Here is a 25,672-nt window from a genome sequence, read left to right as displayed (position 1 = left end):
ACACATAGGATGCCAGCATAGCAAAAAGGATAAAATGTCCTATTTGCCCCTCTTTAATATCTCCCCAAACACAATCCAACACCCCCCCTTTTTGATTAAATACCTATCTTCATTTGAAGCAAAACTCTCATTGCCAAAAACAAGCCCAACCATTCCCTACTACCAACAATTTGCAAATTAGACCCACAAATACAAATGCAACACATTGTTAGAATTGAATCATAAACAAATGGGAAAAACTAAAAAAAAAAATCATCAAATGCGCATTAGATTATAATCTAAAAACAAGAATATACAACAGCATCATACATCGTAACCTAATCGAGTAGTGATTCTTAACTATATAAAAAGAAATTCGATTCCAGAATCGATTAATAAATCAAGTTCCATAAATCAACTAACATTGAGAACCAAAACCCAAAAGAGATAGAGAAACCAAAAGAGGAACGATCACCTTGTAGTAAGATGCCAAATCCATATTGCTAGCTTAGCTTAATACCTAGAACCAGAGTTAATTGAAGGTTTTGGAGAATTAGGGCTTTAGTTCAATTAAACAATTTGAAGGACAAATTTAGGATCCCTAAAGATGAAGATGAAGTTCAAAAGGAAAAAAGAACAATAATTGCAAACAATAAGTAAATAAATATATTTTCAGAAGTAGAGATAAGAGAGAAATAGATTTTGATCAAAAAAGCAAACAGAATTACAGAAAAGAGAAGAGGCTTTAACAGTAACATCTGCTTAGCAGTGAGCTTCTAAACCTTACTAGGTTTGATAAAGTATTTATCCCTTCTGCTTCCAACCAATCTAATCTCGCAAGCAACAAAATCTCCTTCCAAGATTCAACTCCATCCATGATGTTCGAACTAGGCATGCGATTTCACACTTGCAAAATTAAAAATTCATCTTTAAGAAGGACATAGGATGAGCGGGGGAGAAAGAAAGAAAGGGAGGCACTGAGAGATGAAATCATGATTTAGATCAGTCAAAAAGGGGGGCGTTGGATTGTATTTGAGGAGATATTAAAGAGGGGCAAATGAGACATTTTAACCGTTTTGCCATGCTAATGTCCTACGTGTAAAAATAGCCAGTCCACGTAAGCGGACATATAGGTGTTTGTGGGTCTTAATCAGTCCTGTTAGCTTTTTCGATAGTCCATGTTATCAGGAGACACCAAAATAAAAAAAATTACAAGTTTGAACACTTAATTGTCATAATTTTCTATTCATACACCAAAATAGAAAAAAATAACAAGTAAATGCACCAAAATATCATTATCCTTTTATTGATTGACAAAAATATCATTGAAGAATTTAATTTTATTGGTTGAAAAATAAAGGTAATTTAGTTTTGAATAGTAATTTCCTAATTGAATTATATGCTCTATATTTTTCTTTGATTTTGTTAAATAAATTATAATTATCTTCGTTGTATTTTTCATATTTCATTTTATGTGAAACTATATATTAAGATAATAAAATAAAAGACAAGCTCTAGTTTGCTAATTATCATTATTTGTGTTTACAATTTTTTTTTAAAAAAAATATACTAATATAATTATTTTTCTTAATAAATTTTTTTTATTGATCTTTTAAGTTTCAATTATTATAATTTAGGCTTATAATTTTCTTTTATTAAATCAATTTTTATAATTTTGTAATATATTTTATGTAAAAAAAATTAAATCACAGATATGTAAAATGAGTACACTTGCAACACAAGTTGACAAAAATTAATAAAACATAATTTTTTAATCGATAATGACTAAGATTATTTTAGAATATTCAAATTTCATTAAGACCGCTATCGAAACTTTCATTATTCTCCATATTTTCACATTTATATACGGTATATATTTTTGTAAAATTTTGAAATTTCGTAAATATAAAAAAAAAAAAACAATTTGGTAATTAGAAAAAAAAAAAAAAAAAAAAAAGAAAACACCACAGAAGCTTCTACGAGACAAAGACTCCGCTTCCACAGTCTCTCTTACTTTTCGTCCCCCTTGCTGGATATTTTGAGAGCGCCAGCGAGCGAGCAAGCGAAAAATAGAAAATAACAGTGAAAGGGGGAAAAAGAATAGCAAAGAGGAATGCGGATGACAGGAGCAATAAGCGAGGTTTTGGTAACTCTTCCATCGTCGGGAAGTCTCATGTCTCCCGAATTTAGGCAACAATTGCATTCCTTCTCCTATCTCTCTTCTGCACCTTCCAGAGTATCTTTCTGTCTCTCTCTAAGGATAATTAAGTTTTTAAGGAATTGTTGATTGCGTTTATTTACTTCAATATTAATTCTTTGCTGTTTGGTTGATACTGAATTGATTCTTTCATTTTCTTTGTGTGATTTTATGTAGTAATTCATTTCCTAGGAAAATTTTAAGTTTGATATTTTTATACTTTGTTTGATGATATTAGAATTCTTCTTTTTCATGGTCATATCACAAGTTTAAGTTTATTAATTCAGCATTTTTCTTGTTGGTAATGCTTAACTGCTTCTTTAAGTGATAGTTAAGTTTAGTTGAGGGGAATTTCTTTTCTTGTCAGGCAAAGCAAAGGACTACACATGTAAATTTAAATTCATAAAATTTGATTACTCTTACATAATCTTTTCTTTTCTAGAGGTATCCTTCATTTGGCATGCCCAAGCTGGGAAATGGAATGACCAAGTTCCGAGAAAGAGGCTTCATTGTCAGAGCCTCAGGGGATCCAAGCAATTATTCAGTTCCAATCTCCCCTCTTCAGTTTGAATCCCCAGTTGGCCAGCTTTTGGCACAAATTTTGCAAACCCATCCACATTTACTCCCTGCAGCCGTTGATCAGCAGCTTGAGAACCTCCAAACTGATAGAGATACCAAGAGAGATGAAACTCCTCCATCTCAAGACCTCCTTTACAAGTTAGTACTTCCAACTTTCTCTGCTAAATTGTCTTCTATTCTTATCAAAATTTATAATTCTTTAACAGTATCGATTTTTATATTTTGTCATCCTGGATGGAAATTGTATAAATTTTTTGGTTTTTTTTTTCTGGTTTGGCACTATGCATATTAGTAAATTGGATTTGAATGATCCATTGTAGTTAATAATGTCAAAACTAGATATAATAAGCTGAATGATAGAGCTTGAACTTCATGCTCCCATCACAGCTTGTTCCTACCACCATTTTCCACCATAAGATTGTTCTAGTCTCCTTTTCTACACCCAGAAAACTGTACATAATGGTCTTTATAAAAGTAGCAATCACAAATAAAATAAAAAATAAAATTATATCTCATGTACTTACATATATGTGTTTGGTTATTTATCTTAATTTTTTCTTTATTATCACATTTATGCAATTGATATTGTCTTAGTACATCTAGAAAAAAAAAAAAAAAATACTGGACTATTTCAATTGAACTCTTCACGAGTTGGCCTACTAAAAAAAATTAATTAATTTGAAATAAATTGAGCTCAAATAATTCATTTGAATAATGACATGCGCGATCTATCTGGTCGATTGACTTGATGCAGTAATTTTGATTTGATTTTTAATTATACAAATTTAGATTATTTTCTTGAAAAGTTTACTATTTTGAAAGTTGTTTGTTTCTGATTTAGCAAGTTTTGGAATTTTCTGAGTCTGAAGTCCTAATCTTAGGACAAGAATGGTCATTAAGTCTCTATAAAGAGCCTGTTTAATTAGTTATTTTCTTAGTCTTTTGATAATGAATTTTTAGTACTTTGATTTGGTTCAAAACCCTGCACACTTTGTTTCGTCTCTTCTCCTCCTTTCCTTCTATTGATAATTGTTTTTTTTTTATTTTTTATTTTTTTTATAATTTACTTCTTTCTCTGCTGTTACAATACCTTGGATGCTGTTCACAGCCCCTCTCCACCACCACCCCTCCCCCCCCCCCAAAAAAAAAAAAAAAAAAAATTCTTGTCTTTTCTCACCCTAACAAGCTAAAGTTCAACGTCCAATTCTAAATTCATTCTTCTTGCGTTAAATTTTACATATGAAAATCACAAATTGCTTGATGTTTCACACTATAAAAGCATTGGTGGGTTGGTTGGCCCGTTTGTCCTGCACGACGACTACAGGGGGAAGCAATAACAATTTTCACCAGATCATCTCTTTTAAATGGGCAACCAAGCAATACAGGATAGGTATGTTAGGAATGTAGTAATAAGTTATGTAATGTGTTGACCATGTGGTTTTGTAACTCGTTAGTAGATAGTAAGGGTTTGACCATATAAAGAGAGCAAGCAGTTGTCGTTGGAATTGGAGACTAAAAACACAATTATTTTTCTCTATAAAGTTTCTCAACCAATATTACCCTCTCGTTTCTTTGGCTTCTTTTTCTAATGAGCTTTTCCTTGAGGTGAAGGAATGCAATATATGTTCCCACAAACTCATAGCCAATCTCTTGATGTACTAAAATTGAGTGCAAAGTTAGGTGATCATTAGTATGATCTACCTTCCATTATTAAGTATTTAGATTTTTGTGCACATCAATAGCAGTTTCTATACACTTGTACAGTGTTCCATATTCTTCATATCCATATAGACATCTATATCTCTCCATATCAGTATAGAATCTTGCACACTAGACTAGCTCACACCATAATAGCATATCCAAGAATATTCTATGTAGGTAAATTACATCAATGACACCGAACTTTTACTTGGTCATTTAACTTCAATTTGTATAAACTTTGATTATTTTTTCAATGGGAGGTTATCTATTGCAATCCGGTGACTGGAAGTATTAGCATGACACTGAAAATGAAATTTTTGATTTTTAAAAAAATTGCATTTTCTCTCGAAAGCTAATTTGGGATATACCTATCAATTTTGTTAGCAAATAATGTCCACTCAAATGAAACAAGTTGAAAAAGAAAAAGGGTAAACGAAATCACTCTACATTGTATTAATTTTCTTCTTCCTCTCTCTCCATTATTCTTTCATAGCCATCCTTTTTTTATGAAATATTCTATGTCTAACATTATTCCAGTGAATTCTCATTGAAATCAAAGTTTAGTGACTATAACATAAGATATCAAACTTAAGAATTTTATTGATACTAAGTATATAGTTTGGTGACCATTGTGTATTTTACCCATTCTACACCATTATGCTTAACTTCTCAAGCTTTTAAAACATTTTGGAACTTCCAAACCGTTCTATACTAGAGCATTGTTAGACCTTTCCAGACTGTTGTAGAGCACTCTTGATTACCCCATCATCTTGGTAACCAGAGGTGGGGCCAAAAACAGAGTAGAGATTACCCCCCAATAGTAATTTTCTTGCACAACAATGACATGAAGTAGTCATCAACTTCTTTTTCCACTCTAATGAACTTCCATCAGCATAATGTCTGCTTCTCTAGATATAAACCCTAAAATGCTCAGTCAACTGCTTTGATGCTATAAAATAATAACCGAATCTCAAAACTAGTAGCACAATAATTATTTTATTTGAGATGTGTGTTCACTAACATTACTGAATTCTTGTTATAATTATTTATAATTGGGCTTTTTGAGTCCTATTTCTGTAGCTTTGTTAAAAGTGTGTTTGCTGTAATTGTAAATACAAGCTTATCAGTACAAATAATGTGTTTCTGTAATTTGCTTGTTAGATAATTGAATAATCCAAATCAGATATTTTTCCTCTTATCTCTGTTCTAAGTCTCTCTCTTTTTCCTATCGATCTATAACCTTTTCTTTTTCTCTCGTCGTACCTGCTGATTTTCTCAGCATGCAAACATCTCCTTTCCGTCTCTAAATTCTCTGGTTAGCAAATAATAACTAGACTAGGCCCTAAGTCCTAATTCTCCCCCCCGTGGCTGTCAATACTTCAGAATGCTAACTTGTCATTGTTCCGAATTGCTAGAGTTTCCACCAAACAATCTTCTATTCACTTCTTTCTCACATTTTCTTGGCATCCCATCAGGTCCTTTTGTGGAATGTTAACTTGTTGCATTTTCTTGATAATGGAACAAGCAAGAATTGCGGAATGTTTTTTTTGTATATGAATGTAATAGAAATAAGTGGAAAATGTTGTGATATTTGTGAAGATTGATTTTTCGTTTTCAAAGTAGTTTGGTGTTAGAGAAGTTATAGAAGTGGTGATTTCGATAGTGGTAAAGATTTAAAGCAGAAATATATTGTAAGGTGAAAAAGAGACAGAAGGTAATACAAAGAAAGGGAGGAGGTGATGGAGATGAAACAGATGAATGAAGTCAGTGGAATAATAATAAGCAACAGCAATGGAGAATTAAATTTTCTAATTATAAATACATAAAAAGTTAGAGATATTTAGTAACTTAATTACATAATAAGTTTTAAACTACAAATATGTTCCATTAATAACATTTCAAAATAAGATTCTACTATAGAAAAAAGCAACAATTTAAAAGCAAGACCTAATAAATATGTGAATTATTTATTCTTTATATTTAAATTATAAACCAAATTAAGTTAACTGAAATAATTCATAATTACACACATATATATTTGATATTATTTATGGCTTGGGTCGGGTTTGAAGGTTCATTAGTGAGCCTTTGACCCAATTCAATCAATGAATTATAAAGATGACCTGACCAACCCAACCCATTATATTTCAAACCCAGGTTGGGTTGGGTCACTCAAATTAGGTCGGGTTATAACATGTCGTGTGCAGCCCTATTTATAGGGGTAAAAGTAATCTAGTTTAGTATTTTTCGCAAGTAAATCCATCCAAATATATTTGGTAAGAACTAATTTGTTCGTTCAGGAACTTAATTGTGAAAAAAAAAAAAAAAACTTGAATGCAATTATTTTCGATATGAATGTCTAACTAAGCTTAGTGTCCATGTAAAATACAATAAAACAATAGAAAGAAAGAAACATAAAAATAATGATAAAAGAGAAGACAGTATAAAAGAAAAGTAGTAATTTAATGAGCAAAGGTTGCTCATTAACAGAGTCATTGTGACCTCTCCCAACATTAGGAGCGTACAAAGAAAATATAAAAATTGGAAGATCAATTTGAAACTGAAAAGTAAATCTTTGTTATTGATTTATTGAATCAAATTAGGGTGCATATGAATAACATGTTATAATTTTTTTGAATGTAAATATTCTAATTTATAATTTTCCGAACAGTTTCCATCTAATATTTATATTTAACCATAACACTGAATTTGTTTCAATATGCTAAATAATTAATATATACAGAATTATTATAAAATATAATAATTTGTGCTGCTTATTCTGTTTTAATAATAACAACAAATATTAAAAACTTGACCCATCATTGAATATCATGGTGGTGGAATTTATGCTTAAATTAATTATTATACTTTGAATTTGGCTCATCAATAGAAAAATAAAATAAAATAAAAAAGCATTGTAACCCCATATTATTTTAGGTATTGACAATCAATTTTATTTTCAAGTTATTCCCATTATTGGAATTGAACCATAAGAACATTCCTTTCAGATTTTACTATAAGCATGAAACTTGTGAAAAATAATGAATTATACTAAAAACAAACACCATTCACAAATTTACAAAATATAATCAAATTAGACTATTATACAAAATTTACAAGTACACAGTGTAAGTGTTTGATATATGTGGGTGAATAAGAGAGAAGGTCAAGAGGGAGATGGTGGATGAGCAGGCAAAGGGACAGAGAGGGTGGTATTGGTAAGAGCTGCTGAGCTCTCATGGCAGATTGTGAGCCTTCATCATTATAGTGATGCCCTTGAGCTCATGGCGATGCCATTGTAACTCCAGTTACAAATCTCCTTCTTTGCCATAAGTTGGTGAAAATCTAGCTAAAGACAGGCACAAATTATCATATGGAGAGAGAACCATAAATTCCAATGCAGGAAAGGATCATCAAACCCCCTTACACACTTGCACAGATAGTTGATTGAGAATTGGAAAATCTGAACTAAGAACAGTGTATTATCCTATCAAAATTAATTAGGCATCTAAACTTAAGGTTTAAGGTGTCCACTTGTTTAAAAGGCTAGACTTTTCAAAACATAGTGTAGCTCACCTATTCTGGATATTATTCATTGATATGGATGATTCTTCTGCAATTAGTTTAACATTTTGATTTATTCACTGAATATCTGGTAATAAAAATTCCAGAAGAATAGCGGAAGTGAGGGAGAAGGAAAGGCGGAATGCATTGGAGGAGATCATTTACTCTTTGATAGTGCAAAAATTTTTAGATAACGGCATTTCAATGATCCCAAAAATATCAGCAAGCTCAGATCCTACTGGAAGAGTGGATTTTTGGCCAAACCAGGAACAAAAATTAGAATCTGTTCATTCTCCAGAAGCCTTTGAAATGATTCAGAGCCACTTAACTCTTGTGCTGGGAGATAGATTAGTAGGCCCTATTGATACTATTGTTCAAATTAGCAAAATAAAACTCGGAAAGTTGTATGCTGCATCTATAATGTATGGGTATTTCCTCAGAAGAGTTGATCAACGGTTTCAGCTAGAGAGAACCATGAATACCCTTCCCAAGGGTTTTGATGAAAGCCGGAGAATATATGATGATGATCCAAGTCCGGTTAACTGGTTTTGGGATTCAGATTCTTTGATAAGGATTCAACCTGATGATGGAGATTATAGTGATGAGGGGTTCATAGATACAAGTAGAGAAAAGTCAAATAGACTGAGATCCTATGTGATGTATCTGGATGCAGAGACACTTCAAAGATATGCCACCATAAGATCCAAGGAAGTCATGTCTTTGATTGAAAAGCAAACTCAAGCACTATTTGGCAGGCCTGACATAAGGGTTATGGAGGATGGTTCGATTGATACAGCTAATGACGAAGTGATTTCAATGACTTTCTCTGGATTGACTATGTTAGTTCTGGAAGCGGTAGCGTTTGGATCATTCCTATGGGATGCAGAAAGCTATGTTGAATCAAAATACCATTTTCTTAACAGCTGAAGACGTTTTATTTGGTTTTGCATTCTTGTTGCTTTGTAAATTAGTGATGCTGGGTCTTTTTGTATTTTTTTTCTGTTTGGCAGGTAAATTGCAATATATATATATATATATATATATATAATTGAGATGGATGATGGGGGCATGATGTATTAGTAGGTCCTCAATGCTATTAATTTGTTTATACTTACAAAGCAAGTATAGAAATCTTTCTTCAAGCAGCAAAATATCTCTGAAAGTTGGGATGAATTCTTTATCGAATTAGGGTTTTATTGGATCATGTCATTATGCGTTGTGTACAAATTTCTCACTCATGCAAAATTATTGATTGATTATGGAAGCTACCGACGGGTTAACTTACTGTGATCAATTTGAAAGACGACTTCCATTATTTATCCAATTAGGGTTTTGAAAATTAGTGTACTCTTCCAATTAGGACCAAATGAGACCCAATCGGAGTTTATGGAAGAGGATACCATTTTTTCTCTTTGATGCATGTGGGCGCAATGGATGCAATCGAAAGTGATCGTGCACCAAATTCTATGTAGTCTGTATAATGCGAGGAATGTGGACATTTATTTTGAGAGCTAAAACCGTCTCCAATGCTAATACTAATGTGAATTGGGGCTGTATAGAAGGTGGCGATTTTGTCCTATAAAATAGAAGGTACGAATGATTATGCAGTTAAATGTATATTTAGAGCATTTGAATGTGTAAATGTCTATTTAGAGCATTTCAATGCTAACGTGGATTACTTTTATTTAACTGTCACATTAGACAAATAGAAAAATCTTTTTTTTTTTTAAATAAATAGATATTGTCTACTACTACCTTCTATTTCTAAAGGGCCTCTCAGAGAATATGGACATTTATTGATCTATATTGATTGACAGTATATTTCTAAAGGTTTTGAAAGTAGTGCATTGGAGAGCTTTTAAAATTTAATGTTTATAAATAGACATTCAGCCTAATCACTATTCACATCTTATATTTTATATGATATATGAGCAACAATTCACATCAGCATTGGGGATGCTGTTATAAATATTGAATTTTTAAAATAAATAGACAATGTGAGCATTTATTACTCTATAATGATTGGCTGTAAGCATGACCATGGTTCTAGAACCATCGGTTTCGGTTTTAAAACAGCCGATTCTGCTTATTAAAAAGGTGGAATCGGAATCGAACCATTTTTAGATGGTTTTTAAGATGATTTTGGAACTGTCGGTTTTGGTTTCTTTCCGATTTTGAACCAAAACTAAATAATATATTTTAAACTTTTTAAAATATTGTTTTTAAATTTGTAGCTTGAATAAATAATAAGAAGAAATATTACTATTGAAAAAAAAAACTAAATCAATTTAATAAAAATTCTTAAATATTACTTTGAAAAACTAGATAAAATAAAAAATAAGTTGAGAGTTTTTTTAAGAATATATTTTTCATGGTTTCAAATCGGAACTACTGATTTTAAACCAAAACCGCCAATTTCGATTTCAGAAAATGAAAAACCGAAATCGAACCTTAAATTTACGATTCCGATTACGATTTTAGAACTAGAACCATGGATTACAATTTATTGCCAATTTTGATTGGTTAGGTTTCAATTTGAAACCAAACTGTAGTCATCCCTAATTGGTTGTATATCAAATTATGAACCCATAAAAGAAAAAAAGAAAGAGGATGTAAGAGGATGTGAAAATAGTGCATTGGAGAAAGATTTTTAAAATTCAACGTCTATAGATAGACATTCAGCCACATTATCATTCACACCTTTTATTACATATGACATATCAATTACAATTCACATTACCAGTCACACCTTTTATTCCAAGTCACATCAATCACAATTTACATTAGCACTGGAGATACTTTATAGATGTTGAATTTTTAAAATATCTCTTCAATGGTTTAGTTTTGAATCATCTTTCATTCTCTCTTTTTTTTTTGTCGGGCCCTACAATTTAATATTCAACTAATTACTAAAAAAGTAATAAATCTCCATATTATTTAACAAACCATCTAGAAATAGAAGTTGGGCTAAATAATATCTATTTATTTTTTTAATACCACATATCAAATAGACATTAATATTAATTTTTCTATTTTTTTTTAAATGTGACAATTAAATAAGAGCTATGCACAGAAATTCATGAAACTGACTAATAAAAAATTGATGGTGATTTTAGGGAAATAAGGTCCATTTTAGGGTGCAAAGAATGAAATGAAGGAATAGGATTGATTGAAGGTGGAAAATCGCATCGGGATGGGACCTAAAAAGTTTGGGCCTAGTCCAATAACTAACGGTAGATGGTACGCCTTTTGACGTGGGCGGCAACAGTCAACACACCCTCCTAATCCTATTGGCGCCGCTTAGAAGCTTGACCCCAAAATAAGTTTTGTATTTATTATGCAGCTCCCACGTTTGACACAAAATTCTGTATCTTATATTTTTTGAGGAAAAATCATATTTATACACATAGATTAGTCCTAGAAAGAAAAAAAAAAAAAAAAAAAATATATATATATATATATATATATATTTAAAAAATTACAAAAAATAATTAAATTAATTTATTTTTTATAATCTGGGATTCCTACAATCATGAGGTTCCAACAAGCATATATGCAGTTTTTGCCTTTCTCAATTAATTGTGATTTTTGGCTTCATCCCTGTCTACAAAATCACAGGAACTCAACTTTTGTGAGTTCATCTCTAAATTTGCATGGTAATGCCAGACCATGTCCAACCTGAAAGTTAAAACCTTTTGCATGGAATCTGTTGTTAAAGATAAAACTCCCATCTTCATCATCTTGGTTGTCACCTTACGATCTATATTACATCATCAGAACAAAACCGATGAGCAACCGCTTCAAATATATATTAAAATATATATTTTCTCAGTTATTTATTGTCTAATCCTTGATAGATACTCATTCATTGAAATTAAAAATAAAAAATAAAATAATTTTTAATATAATCCCCAATTATTACTAACCAAACCGGAACAACCGTCTTATATATATATATATATGTAGCAGTCATCACCTAATACATATATAGTTTCAACCTTACTAGAAGGTAGTTGGGTCCCTATTAAACCACCACTGCCAATCGAATAAACCAAAATTTTTAAGATGAAAATTGAATTTAACCAATTAGTGTTAAAAAAAAAAAAAAAATCAAATCGATACAATTCAATCAATTCAGAATAGTTTTTTTGTTATTTCTAATTGATCTTAATAAAAGCCGAGTCAGAAATATAAACTTTTAGTTTTTTCTATTAAAATTAGTGCCAATACATATTTTTAGTTTATGGATTTCATTCCGATTATGAATCCATCTATATATTAAAAATACATTTTTAACTTATAACAATAGTATTTTTTATTATTCATTAAGGAAAAATAAAAGATAAAACATGAAAAAATTTTCAAGATATCATTCGAAAATTGACTTAGTTTATGAGTGGTACTATACACATAGATATGTCTTATCTGAAATTAACGTATAAAAAACCAAACAATATGTACATACCGAGAAGTACAAACAGCAGACTAAGACCGTTGTATTCGTATATAAAAACTTGGAAGGAAAGCAAGTAGAAATTAGGATTGAGGAGAGAGAAGAGCAAAAAGAAGGAAAGAAAGAAAGAAAGAAAGAAAGAAAGAAAGAAAAGGGGCTGATAATAAGAAGAAAAAAATAAAATGGAATTGCCAATGCCATGCCATTCTCTCTTCTCTCTCCTTATTTTAATTTCTTCTTATGGGTTTGCGAATATTGAGGCTTTTAACCTCACAACCATATCGTTCGACGAGGGTTACGCTCCTCTCTTCGGCGATGGCAATCTCGTTCGCTCTCCCAATGGCAGGAGTGTCCGTCTTCTCCTTGACCGCTTCACAGGTCTGTCTGTCTGTCTGTCTCTCTAATTACAACAAATATATTCTTTTATATGAATCATTTATTTCTATTTGGAAATTCAGGTTCTGGTTTTATTTCTTCAAAAATGTACAAGTATGGATTCTTTAGCGCCAACATCAAGTTACCATCGGATTACACAGCCGGCTTATGCGTTGCATTTTATGTACGTTCATGTGTGTGTGTGTATATATATATATATATATATATATATCTGTTACTCAGATTTTAAAATCAAAAATATATAAAACCTTAATTTTATATTTGGTATATAGACATCAAACCAAGACGTGTTTGAGAAGACGCACGATGAATTAGACTTTGAGTTCTTAGGAAACGTAGAAGGGAAGCCATGGAGGTTTCAGACGAACTTGTATGGAAATGGCAGCACAAGCCATGGCAGAGAAGAGAGATATCGATTATGGTTCGATCCCTCCAAGGAGTTCCACCGATACAGCATTCTCTGGACAGAATACAAAATCATGTAAGTAAACTTTTTTTTTTTTTTTTTTCTCTTTTAATCTAATTGATTGATTTCCAATTAACCTGTTAAAAACAAATAAATAATTTACCAGTTTCGGCCAATATATATATCTAATAAGGAAAAATCGGTATAAATAAAGAATATAGGAAAAAAGGATATATGTTTTCTGTATTGAGGTGTTATTATGATCAAACAAGAGACACGGAAATAAAGGGAGAAAAGTTTGGAGTTGCGTGTGGGATGTTTGTATGAACTAATGGACAAGGTTCAACTTCACTACTTGGTAGGCTGCTTTTGGATCTTTTTATATAATTATTAGTTTGGTTTTGTGATTTTAATTCTAAAATCTTTTTATTAGGTAGTAATCAAATTATAATTTCACATTAAATTATATAATTATTTTATAATAATTAATTACATATATTCATATCTTAGTTTTCTTTTTTCTTTCTAGAAAATATATATTATTATTTCTAGCAATGATATCTGGATATTCTAATTTCTGATTATTTAGGATTTGAATCTCATAAATATATAGGAGGGTTTGGTGTGATAAATATGAATATTCGATTAATTAGAAAATAAAATATATTTGTAAATGTTCAGATTTTTCATTGATGATGTTCCAATCCGAGAAGTGTTGCGCACCAGCGAAATGGGCAGCGAATATCCATCAAAGCCAATGTCCTTGTATGCCACAATATGGGATGCCTCAAATTGGGCAACCTCAGGCGGACGGTACAAGGTTAATTATAAATATGCACCATTTGTGTCCGAATACAAGGATCTAGTGATAGAAGGTTGCCCTGTCGATCCAATTCAGCAATTTCCAGTAGCTTCTACGAGCTGCTCCGAGAGCAATGCAAGGCTGGAGAGTGCAGAGTATGCCACAATCACACGCAGGCAACGCATGGCTATGCGTAGATTTCGTCAACGTCTTATGTATTATTCTTACTGTTATGATACATTAAGGTACTCCGTGCCGCCACCGGAATGTGTAATTGATCCCATTGAGAAGGAACGATTCAAGGACACTGGAAGATTGAAATTCGGCGGTAGCCATCAAAGTCACAAACGCCGGTCAAGGCGTCGGGGCCGACCTCATGTGGATGACCGTACTATCTAATTTTAATGTCAAGTGTTGGCCTTTCTTTGTACCATAATAATAATAATAATCTAAATTGCAATTAGATTCGTGTTATCCTCTCATCAATAATCTGCTATGCGATACCATCTATATAAATATATTTTATATGTTAGAGTATAGAAACGATGATGTGGCATTTAATCTTTTATTTTTCACTCTAATTGATTTTTTTTTTTTAAAAACATATCCGATTAAAAAATATAAAAATCATATAATTTACATATCGCGCGAGTTAATCACTGGTATATTTATATATGTTATATTTTTCTCATTCTTTTAAGGCAGTGATATTTGACAGTTATAACCCTTAACAATTAGAAAGGATAACCTATGGGAAAAGGTTTATTGGGTCCAGTGTTTTGTTTTTCTAGGGAAACTTGGCATTAAATGTCAGTTTTTATAACTAATAATGGCAGTTGTTATTAGCCGCAAGAATGATTTTGGGGCAAAATCTTCTTTAACAACTAGGCATATATGCAATGGAGAATGAGATTGCATGGAAACAAAATAAACTTGAGATACGTGGAGAAGGGGCAACCATTGTAAGTGCAATTTTGGGGCTGCATTTAATGTAGGGAACAAACCCTTTGCATGCCCATGAGCTCATGATGGAAGATATGCATAAAGTTTATGCTCATGCTTGAGCATTGTTATGATATTAACTTAGAAAGTAATTTACTTGGTAAATATGTATTTTGACTTAGGAAGGTTCTGTCTTCTAGTGATGGAGAATGTAAATGATATTACTCGAGACGTTTTCATAGAGGAAATTTTTAGTGTTGACATGGATGATTGTTGATGCGAATATTGTAAGTAATAGTGGAAAGACCGATGATGGTCATGTCATGGAATGAATAAGAGAGGAAGATATATTTTCAAGTGATAACAAGGAGGGATTGAGAGTCGAGATGGTGTTTCCAATAGTAAATAGGTTATATGATTTTTACTTGAAGCATAGAAGAATTAACGGTTTTGATATTGCAAAAAAACAAAATCATCTAGAAAGGATATGGATGGTGAATGTAGGTATCATATTATTTATTGTGACAAAGGATAAAAATCGAAATCATAAAAGTTAAATAAGAGTTGATTGTTCAGCAAGTGTGCATATTGCGCTTCAAGATAACAGTATGTGGACCGCGTCAAAATATGTGTCAATTCACAACCATGACATGGATCTATAAATGTCTAGAAATAAGGCATTACAATTTGCTTTAAAGATTAGCGAAATGTCGTCAGCAAAGAATAGGTGAGATATCTTTGGGGGACCTCTTATTATACTACAACCATGGAGAGAGCCAGTAGCAATATGAAAAGAAATAAGGCACGAAAACCCTCCGCGCAAAGAATGAAAAGGTACGGCGATAAAGAATCGTCTTGCTGCAGTCCTTTGGTAGGAAAAATTAGGCCAAGCTCCTTACCTTGACGAATTGCTTTATATTGCACATATGAAATACAATGCATTATCATAGATACCCATTGAACTGAGAAACTCATCTTTAAAAGAATATCATAAATAAAGGTGCATATTGCGCTTCAAGATAACAGTATGTGGACCGTGTCAAAATATGTGTCAATTCACAACCATGACATGGATCTATAAATGTCTAGAAATAAGGCATTACAATTTGCTTTAAAGATTAGCGAAATGTCGTCAGCAAAGAATAGGTGAGATATCTTTGGGGGACCTCTTATTATACTACAACCATGGAGAGAGCCAGTAGCAATATGAAAAGAAATAAGGCACGAAAACCCTCCGCGCAAAGAATGAAAAGGTACGGCGATAAAGAATCGTCTTGCTGCAGTCCTTTGGTAGGAAAAATTAGGCCAAGCTCCTTACCTTGACGAATTGCTTTATATTGCACATATGAAATACAATGCATTATCATAAATACCCATTGAACTGAGAAACTCATCTTTAAAAGAATATCATAAATAAAGGTGTATATTGCACTTCAAGATAACAGTATGTGGACCGTGTCAAAATATGTGTCAATTCACAACCATGACATGGATCTATAAATGTCTAGAAATAAGGCATTACAATTTGCTTTAAAGATTAGCGAAATGTCGTCAGCAAAGAATAGGTGAGATATCTTTGGTGGACCTCTTATTATACTACAACCATGGAGAGAGCCAGTAGCAATATGAAAAGAAATAAGGCACGAAAACCCTTCGCGCAAAGAATGAAAAGGTACGGCGATAAAGAATCATCTTGCTGCAGTCCTTTGGTAGGAAAAATTAGGCCAAGCTCCTTACCTTGACGAATTGCTTTATATTGCACATATGAAATACAATGCATTATCATAGATACCCATTGAACTGAGAAACTCATCTTTAAAAGAATATCATAAATAAAGGTGCATATTGCGCTTCAAGATAACAGTATGTGGACCGTGTCAAAATATGTGTCAATTCACAACCATGACATGGATCTATAAATGTCTAGAAATAAGGCATTACAATTTGCTTTAAAGATTAGTGAAATGTCGTCAGCAAAGAATAGGTGAGATATCTTTGGGAGACCTCTTATTATACTATAACCATGGAGAGAGCCAGTAGCAATATGAAAAGAAATAAGGCACGAAAACCCTCCGCGCAAAGAATGAAAAGGTACGGCGATAAAGAATCGTCTTGCTGCAGTCCTTTGGTAGGAAAAATTAGGCCAAGCTCCTTACCTTGACGAATTGCTTTATATTGCACATATGAAATACAATGCATTATCATAGATACCCATTGAACTGAGAAACTCATCTTTAAAAGAATATCATAAATAGAGGTGCATATTGCGCTTCAAGATAACAGTATGTGGACCGTGTCAAAATATGTGTCAATTCACAACCATGACATGGATCTATAAATGTCTAGAAATAAGGCATTACAATTTGCTTTAAAGATTAGCGAAATGTCGTCAGCAAAGAATAGGTGAGATATCTTTGGGGGACCTCTTATTAGACTACAACCATGGAGAGAGCCAGTAGCAATATGAAAAGAAATAAGGCACGAAAACCCTCCGCGCAAAGAATGAAAAGGTACGGCGATAAAGAATCGTCTTGCTGCAGTCCTTTGGTAGGAAAAATTAGGCCAAACTCCTTACCTTGACGAATTGCTTTATATTGCACATATGAAATACAATGCATTATCATAGATACCCATTGAACTGAGAAACTCATCTTTAAAAGAATATCATAAATAAAGGCACCCCACTCCATGCGATCATACAGCTTGCTAATATCTAATTTCAAAGCTGCGTACTCATCCTGAACTCTTCTCTTTCTATTAAAATAATGCATCAGCTCAAATGCAATAATACTATTATCATGAATAATACAGCCTCCAAAAAACACACATTGAGTGGATGAAATAATTCGAGGAAGGAAAGTTTGTAATCTATTAGCACTCATCTTACTCATAATTTGATAAAAGCACATTACATAGTGCAAACAGTCTTAGATCATCCATACTCTTTGGAGTAGTCTTTTTCAAAATCAACAGAAAAGGCTGTCTTTTTCACCCTTGCACGAAAATGACCATCTTGCAAAAAATTAATACAAGCTTGTGCTATATCACCACCAATAACATCCTAATAATTTTGATAAAAACCGTATTAAATCCATCAAAACTTGGTGATTTATCCGGCCTCATGCTAAAAACAGCTCTATGGACTCTTCCATCATATAAGGAGCAGTTAAAAAATCATTATCAGCATTAGAAACACAAGAAGGAGCATTGAGTGATAACATGTTCGGTATTACCAAGTTGCATTGTAAAGATGGGCTAAAAAATACTCTGTAATCATTGCCTCCATTCCATTGCTACCCTCCTTCTAAACCCCCGCCCCATCTTGCAGTCGAGATATCGAGTTGACGTGACGTTGCCATGGCATGGAAGAATCGAGTATTCGAATCTTCTTCCTTAAACTAGAAGACTTTTGCGTGTTGCTTCCATTTAATATCTCAATCGTTAAGAAGATTATGAAAATTATGTTTGGCCTCTTTAAATCGAGCAACATCCTTTAAAACCCATGAACTCCGAAGCTCCTTCATAACACGGTGGTAACTTTGAAGCTGAGTCTTGTGCAGATTTGTAAATCCAATCCCCAGAGATATAGTGCTTCACCACATCTCGTCATCTTATCAAAAATATCTAAAGAAGAATTAAATAACCAAGACTCAGTAATAAGTTGGTGACATTTGAGGCTCTTGTATCCAGGAATTCTCAAACTTAAACCTAGCAGCTTGGGTTCTCGGTATGTAAGAAAGGACTTCCATAAAGATTGTTAAGTGATCTGAAGATGAGTGATCTAGGGTGTAAGCTAGCGTATGTGGAAATAAAGAATGCCAAGAATGAGAAGAAAGAACTCGATCAAGTTTCTCCTCTAGCTAATTCTCAAATCCTTTACCATATTTCCATGTAAATTTATATCCCCTTCATAGGAAAATCAAATAATTGTACATCAGAAATAGCCTAACGAAAGCCTTGAATTAAAGAAGTTTGTCTCTGTCCTCCATGTTTCTCATGTACTACCAAAATATCATTAAAGCCCCCTAGGCAAATCCAAGGTACAAAACTATATCTCGCCAGATTTAGCAAAAGATTCCAATATTCACTATGTCTTGATCGGTATGGATTTCCATAAATCTTGTTAATCTCCATCTACCAAGATCAGTAACCTTAACTTCCACATCAATGCATTAAGAAGAAAGGTTGAAGGGAGTAACCATATTAATGTTTCTCCATAAAAGAGCTAAACCACTGCTATGCCCCACACATCAATCACAATACAATCATTAATTAGAACCCAAAATATTTTTTATTTCATTAACTTTATTTTGGAAACACAATGTTTCAATAAGAAAAATAAAGTTTGGACTCTTCTCTCTTATAATTTCTAGTAAGGCTTGAACTGCATGGGATTTCCAAGCCCCCGACAGTTCCAACTAAGACAACTCATTTCTTTTGACGGACTTGGGAACTAATACCTGTCACTGCAACTTTTTTTGGATCAAAAGACACTTCAATAGTAGTGTTATTATTTTGGCCTCCGTTGAATCATGCTCTAGGCATATTCTTTTTCTTTTAGGATACTAAAGACCAACCCATCCTTAAGACCCTGTGAAGAAATAGAGTGTGAACGGGACTCATTTTCGCGATCTCCCTAGATTCCTTGCCTTGATTCATGCTGCCAATTTCTCTACCTGTCTCCATTTGAAATTTTTGAAACCCACTGACATCCTAAAAAATCTGGGATTTCCAATATCGGACATTCTACTGTTTCCGGCATCATCCCCAACCGACATCGATGCAATATGCAACAATTTGGCTCTAAATAGTCATTTGTGAATGACAATTTGGAGCTTGAATATCCACAGAATACATTCGAACTGCCTGAACCGGAGCAACCTCAATATGTTTTAGGCAAAAACACTCAGTATGTCCCATTAGGCTGCAGATGAAACATAAACTTAGTAGTCTCTCATATTTGAACGATGCGCAAAACCATTCACCACGCATATGTTTAAGCCTAACACCTTTTCGGAAAGGTTTCCAAACATCAAGACGAACGCGAATTCGCATATAGGATTTCCACATTCTAGTAAAGTTATTTAGATTTGTAGAAACAAATTCACCTATTACTTCCCCGATATCCCGCATCACCCTCTCAGACATAAAGCCAACCTGCAAATCATGCACTTGCACCCATATTCGAGTATAAAATAAAGGAACCTCCATAGGGTGGTTATGGCCCTCCATTTTTTCCAAAAGTAGTAGGTGATTATCGAACATCCAAGGACTCATCTCGATAATATGATTGAGATCATACTCATGGCAAAATTGATAGATATAAAGCCTACCATTCAATTCCTTCGGCTGTATCCCTAGTGTAGGTGTCCAGAGAAATGTCATTATTTGTGTCATTGCATTATAATTAATTACCTGTTTTGCTAAAAATCGTCTAACCAAATATAAACAGTAACTATTTGTTTTTGTCAACTCCTCGCCATATGCCAGCCCTCCTTCCCCTTCTCCATCAACCGAAAGGTTTCCCATTTCCACTGAGATGTTACTCTCCTCCATAGTAGAACATCGGAAGGAAAACAATCAGACATACAAAATAAATAATGAATGAAACAAAACTTGTCACAAGAGAAGACGCAACCTAACTCCTCATATGAGAAAGAGAGAGAGATAGAGATGAAACCCAAACCAATAATTGTAAGAGAATTAAAACGCAATTTTTCCAGTTTTATATTTTAATTATTATAAATTTATAAAAAAAATTGATGGTCCATTGGTTCAAACTCATGACCAAGGTTGTGTTTGACAATAATTTTTTAAGTAGTTTTTAGTGTTTTGACTGGTTAAAAAGCTACACACTATTTTTTATAATGTTCAATAAAATAGCGTTTGAACTAGCTTTGAGAGAAGTTAATGTAGCATTTCATAAAAAGTTAACTCGTATAATATTTATCTTTTGGCATTTTATGAAAAGCTACTAAAACAATTAACAATTAAACGCTGTTAAAATAACTAACAACTATCAAAACAATTAATTTTGCCAAATAGAATCCAAGTATAAGAGTGACAAATACATATGCTAAGTCATTTGAATTTTGAACCTTGTTTTTCATTTTCATAACTGCAGTGTTTGAAAAAATTATTTTTATTTATTAATAAAAAAATAAAAAGAAAAGGAATATAACTCATTGTTGAACACCCAAATCTATTAAAATTGTATAAAATAAAAAACAAAGCAGAGGAGGGATAGCGGGTCAACTCTGGCCACTGACTCCCCATGGACATCTGTGATTTCAAATAATTAGGTGGTTAATCGACCGTGATTTTATGAAAATAAGAAAAACGAAAAAATATATAGTTTTTATGAAAATTATTCTTTAGTTGAAGATGTATCTGCAAGTCTGAGAGCGAAGAGAGAATGAAGAAGATGACATTGGATAAGGGGTGATTTTAGAAGAGAGAGAGAGAGAAAAAAAAGTTGAATAAATTAAGATGCCTTAGAAATTAATGACACATTCAACTTTTCTTTTGGTAATTAAAATGCAAAGAACAACAAACTACAAGCAAAGTCTAGAATAGGCTATGGCTTGCTAACAAGTCTGAAGCCTATTAGCATCCCTGAAAATATTACTGATAGAACAATCCCACCTTGCCATTTCTTGTCTGATGGATAATACAAGCAGAAATAAATTACCCTCATTTCAGCTCTAGGAACAGAGCAAAAGCTTATTCTCGACATGAAATCACAAGCCCAATGACCCAACTCGTTCCTAATAACCCCTCCATTGAAACCCCAGCCACACACTTTCAGAGGGACAATTATAAGTTGCACAGTTCATAAAGTTGAATTGCACAATTTATCAATGTTTTATTTTTTTCAAAAAAGTAATTATTTTGTTCCCGGAGTTTTATAAAATTAATTAACTAATTCTCGTATTTTTTATATTAGGTATTTGGTTCCTGAGGTTTGATTCCGTCTAATTAAATGGTCCTTTCATCTAATTTTAATGATTTTTTCTGTTAAATATCTCATAAAAGACTACAATACCCTTCTTTATTTCTCCAAATCTCTATCTGTGCAACTTACATAAACACAAAAAATAAATAAAAAAGAATATTAAAAAAACTTGGTCTTAGTGCGTTCCATAGTCACTGACTTTACCTAAGCGTACACTTTTTTATCCAAACATTGCCTTTCAATCTCTCTTTCTCCATGCTTTAAACTGCTTCTTTCCTACACTACTTGCTTGGACGATGGTTCTACAAAATCTTACAAACTAAAAGAAATGAGAGTTATAATATAATCAAAAACTCATCTGCAAATTGAATTTTGAAATGCCCACTGCAGACAAGAAAAAGAAAAGAAAAGAAAAAAAAAAAAAACAGTTTTCACAACCACGGTTTTGAACAACAAGGAAAAAGAAAACCCATAAGGTCCTCTCTCTCTCTCTCTCTCTCTCAAATCTCTTACCTTCACAAAACTCTTCAATATAGATTTCTTTCCTACTCTTTTATTCTTTTACTTTTTGGTTTTTCAATTTTATTAACGATTTTGTGTTGTATGCGAGATTGAGTTTTCTTGTTTGTGCTGATTTTTTTCCATTGGTTGGTCTGTTATGGGTTTTCAAATTCCTATCTTTCTTTGTGATAGCAATCTTTTTATGTTTATTTGAATTTTTTTTTGAATCTGTTATAGAAAACTAAGTTGGGCTTTTTGAGATGAGTAGATTAACCCTACATCTACCCACTCTTTAAGAAATCCAGTATGCTGATTGAATCCAATATTTTACCATCAACAGCAGCAACAACAGTTGCCTCCAACTGGTGGCGTGGAGAATATTTTCTAATGGTTAGCTTGAGAGGGAGGTTCATACAGTACAACATATTCAAAGTCCGACAAAGAATGAGCCTCCTAACATGCCAATCGGCAAAGGCGATGGTTGCAGTAATGTTTCTATGGTTCTCGGTGTGAAATTTTTTCTTGGACATATGTTTTTTTATTAAGGGTAAAATTGTAATTTTAAAATATCTGTCTTTTCTCCCTCTCACTTTTTATCTCATTTAGCGGACAAATAATTGATTTGGACAGACAATTTAATTAGATAGAATCAAATTTCGGAGATTAAATACCTCATATGTAAAAATATAATAACGAGATAATTAATTTTGTAAAGTCTTAGGGATGAAATAATTATCCTCTTTTTTTCTCAATTCCGTTATATGCAATTTATTCAATTTGTCTTTATATTTTTTCAATATATATATATATATATATATATATATATATATGCTAAAATTATTATAGATTTATTCATATGGTTTATATACTAAATCAAATTACATGTTAATGACTTAATCTTGAATATTTTGATAAAGAAATAATAAAAATATATGATGTTGCACATGAATTTGGGTTTGTTGAAAATTTTTAGTAGTGAATTTTAAATTCTAAATTGAAAAAAAGAATTTAATTGGATTGAAGCAATTATATGGTTAAAAACATTTCAAGTTTATTAATTTTAAGTCTTCAATTTGTTATCATAAATTTTGGCCAATTTGAATGGAAGGATTTAAGTTGACAGATGCAAATATAACACAATCATATTATTTATAATTAAATTATATCTTCATATAATTGATAGTAACACTCAAGCATTACAATATTTTGTCTCTAGAGCACCAAAGACATATATGTTAAATGCATTACATGCAATAAATGGTAACAATAAACTATCAATCAGGTGGTAGTCTGTTTGGTCTTCTCACTTATTTGAGAAGTGGGAGGTCTCGAGTTTGAGTCCTCGCGATTAAAGTTGTTTTCACCAATTCGGTGAGCCAAGTTATTTAGGCTCATAAAGGCCTCCAATGAATTAAAAAAATGATAATAATAAGCTAAATGTTATGGAATTAGTGGATGTCTCATGTAGGCTAGAAGTCTTATTCATTATTAGTGTAGAAGTCTATTCCCCCAATTATGTACCACCCATGTACCTATATATATGTCTTCCCATCAATAAAAATCACTATTATCTTCTGCTTTTTATTCCTTTTCTTTATTCTCTCCCTAATTTTCTACTGTTTTATAACACATTATCAGCACGATTTCGTTCTATCACTCTGCTCGCAAAAGTTAAGATTAAACTTATTTGCCTTTTTTTTAAGGTACACATTATTAATAGTGTTTGAATTATTTTATTGTGTATTGATTATGAACTTATTTATATCTTATATATAATTTTATTTTGATTAAATTCTTCCATAATATTATTATCTAATATAATTATTTTATTGTTATAGTATTCTTCCATAATGTCAAATCTTACAAAACTTGAGTTTGTGGCCCTTGATATTACGAGCAACAACTATTTATTATGGATATTTGTTACTGAGATACACCTGGATGCTATGGGTCTTGGAGACACCATTAAGGAAGGAAATCAAGAAACAAATCAAAATCACACTAAAGCTTTAATTTTCCTTTGGCACCATCTTCATGAAAGATTGAAAATTGAATATATGACAGTTAAAGATCCACTTGTTCTTTGGAACCATTTGAAAGAAATGTATGATCGCCAAAGACTGTGATTCTTCCAAAAGCACATTATGAATAAATGCATTTACGATTGTAAGATTTTAAAATTGTAAGTAATTATAATTTTGCAATTTTTCGAATTAGTTCTCAACTAAAATTATATGGAGAAAATATTACTAATCATGATTTATTAGAGAAGACTTTTTCTACTTTTCATGCCTCGAATGTGCTCCTATAGCAGCAATATCGAGAAAAGGGCTATAAGAAATATTCTGAATTAATTTCATGTCTTCTTATTGATAAGCAAAGTAATGAGCTCTTAATGAAAAATCATGACGCTCGTCCAATCGGATCTGCTTCATTCCCTGAAGTGAATGGAACCACATATAATAATGAGCGTGGGGATAATAAAACTTCCCTAACTAGACATAAAGCATTCCCTAAAGCGAATGCAATAAATGGACATGAGCGTGAACAAAGACGAAGATATACTCATTGTCGAGAATATGGGGGAAATCATGATTGAAATAATATTCGTGGAAGTCGTGGTAGTCATAAAGATAAAAATAAAAATTATGCATCCCACCACAAGAAGTAGAAGAATAACTAGAAAAGGCAACCAAATATGAATAATGGATCAAATCAGCATTCAGAAAATATATTCGATGTGGCATGAGTGGGCATTGGACACGTACTTGTTGCACACCAAAACATTTTGTTGAGCTCTAACAGGCTTCTTTAAAAGAGGAAAAAAATATGGAGACAAATTTTGCCCACAATTATGATGATTTATAAGATGGTGCTATTGATGTTACTCATCTTGACGTTGCTGATTTCTTTGAGGAACCTGATGGGAGAATTGACCATTTAATTGATGATAGCAATATGAATGCCTCAAAATAATTTGAGTTATTTATTTATTTATTATTTTATTATTTTAGACTTCTTAATAGACATTTACTTTTGAATTGATGTCTAGTTCTTTTGAGATAGATATTTAAATTTATTTATATTTGATTTGACTCAATTATATTTATAATTGATTATTATTATTATTATTATTGTTATTGTTGTTGTTGTTGTACTGCTGCTGCTGCTACTTTATTATCGTTATTTTGTTCTTT

General features: G+C 32.1%; 3 protein-coding genes, 1 long non-coding RNA gene and 1 pseudogene across 4 annotated transcripts; 4 read left to right on the top strand and 1 right to left on the bottom strand.

The window, feature by feature from the left end:
* Positions 1–1,985: 1,985 nt before the first annotated feature.
* On the top strand, positions 1,986–9,171 carry LOC105640956 (beta-casein (DUF760)). The gene is made up of 3 exons (XM_089716522.1): positions 1,986–2,215; positions 2,619–2,893; positions 8,128–9,171. Exons 1-3 carry the CDS (start codon positions 2,093–2,095, stop codon positions 8,945–8,947), a joined length of 1,218 nt encoding a protein of 405 aa, XP_089572648.1. The 5' UTR covers positions 1,986–2,092; the 3' UTR covers positions 8,948–9,171.
* Positions 9,172–12,555: 3,384 nt separating this feature from the next.
* On the top strand, positions 12,556–14,540 carry XTH30 (xyloglucan endotransglucosylase/hydrolase 30). Its single transcript, XM_012225387.4, has 4 exons — positions 12,556–12,851; positions 12,932–13,032; positions 13,142–13,350; positions 13,957–14,540. Exons 1-4 carry the CDS (start codon positions 12,656–12,658, stop codon positions 14,474–14,476), a joined length of 1,026 nt encoding a protein of 341 aa, XP_012080777.1. The 5' UTR covers positions 12,556–12,655; the 3' UTR covers positions 14,477–14,540.
* A 5,282-nt stretch (positions 14,541–19,822) lies between these two features.
* On the bottom strand, positions 19,823–20,575 carry LOC105640961 (uncharacterized). The gene has a single exon (XM_012225386.1). It carries the CDS (start codon positions 20,573–20,575, stop codon positions 19,823–19,825), a length of 753 nt encoding a protein of 250 aa, XP_012080776.1.
* Positions 20,576–22,174: 1,599 nt separating this feature from the next.
* LOC119370622 (uncharacterized) lies at positions 22,175–23,227 on the top strand. Its single transcript, XR_005178161.2, has 2 exons — positions 22,175–22,450; positions 22,816–23,227. It is a non-coding gene; the product is annotated as an uncharacterized LOC119370622 (long non-coding RNA).
* A 1,098-nt stretch (positions 23,228–24,325) lies between these two features.
* On the top strand, positions 24,326–25,074 carry LOC149492695 (uncharacterized; annotated as a pseudogene).
* Positions 25,075–25,672: the final 598 nt, after the last annotated feature.

Source organism: Jatropha curcas, chromosome 11 (assembly GCF_041381405.1).
Source record: "Jatropha curcas cultivar XTBG-Jc1 chromosome 11, XTBG_Jcur_1.0, whole genome shotgun sequence".
NCBI classification, from domain to species: Eukaryota; Viridiplantae; Streptophyta; class Magnoliopsida; order Malpighiales; family Euphorbiaceae; genus Jatropha; species Jatropha curcas.
The sequence above is the reverse complement of the archived record's forward strand: the minus strand, read 5'-3'. Positions and strand labels throughout refer to the sequence as shown.

Coding starts and splice junctions, on each gene's coding strand:
- LOC105640956 (XM_089716522.1), top strand. CDS start 2,093: ATGCGGATGACAGGAGCAATAAGCGAGGTTTTGGTAACTCTTCCATCG. Junction 2,216..2,618: donor TCTCTTCTGCACCTTCCAGA/GTATCTTTCTGT, acceptor TTTCTTTTCTAG/AGGTATCCTTCATTTGGCAT. Junction 2,894..8,127: donor TCTCAAGACCTCCTTTACAA/GTTAGTACTTCC, acceptor TAAAAATTCCAG/AAGAATAGCGGAAGTGAGGG.
- XTH30 (XM_012225387.4), top strand. CDS start 12,656: ATGGAATTGCCAATGCCATGCCATTCTCTCTTCTCTCTCCTTATTTTA. Junction 12,852..12,931: donor TCTCCTTGACCGCTTCACAG/GTCTGTCTGTCT, acceptor TTGGAAATTCAG/GTTCTGGTTTTATTTCTTCA. Junction 13,351..13,956: donor TGGACAGAATACAAAATCAT/GTAAGTAAACTT, acceptor GTAAATGTTCAG/ATTTTTCATTGATGATGTTC.
- LOC105640961 (XM_012225386.1), bottom strand. CDS start 20,575: ATGGAGGAGAGTAACATCTCAGTGGAAATGGGAAACCTTTCGGTTGAT.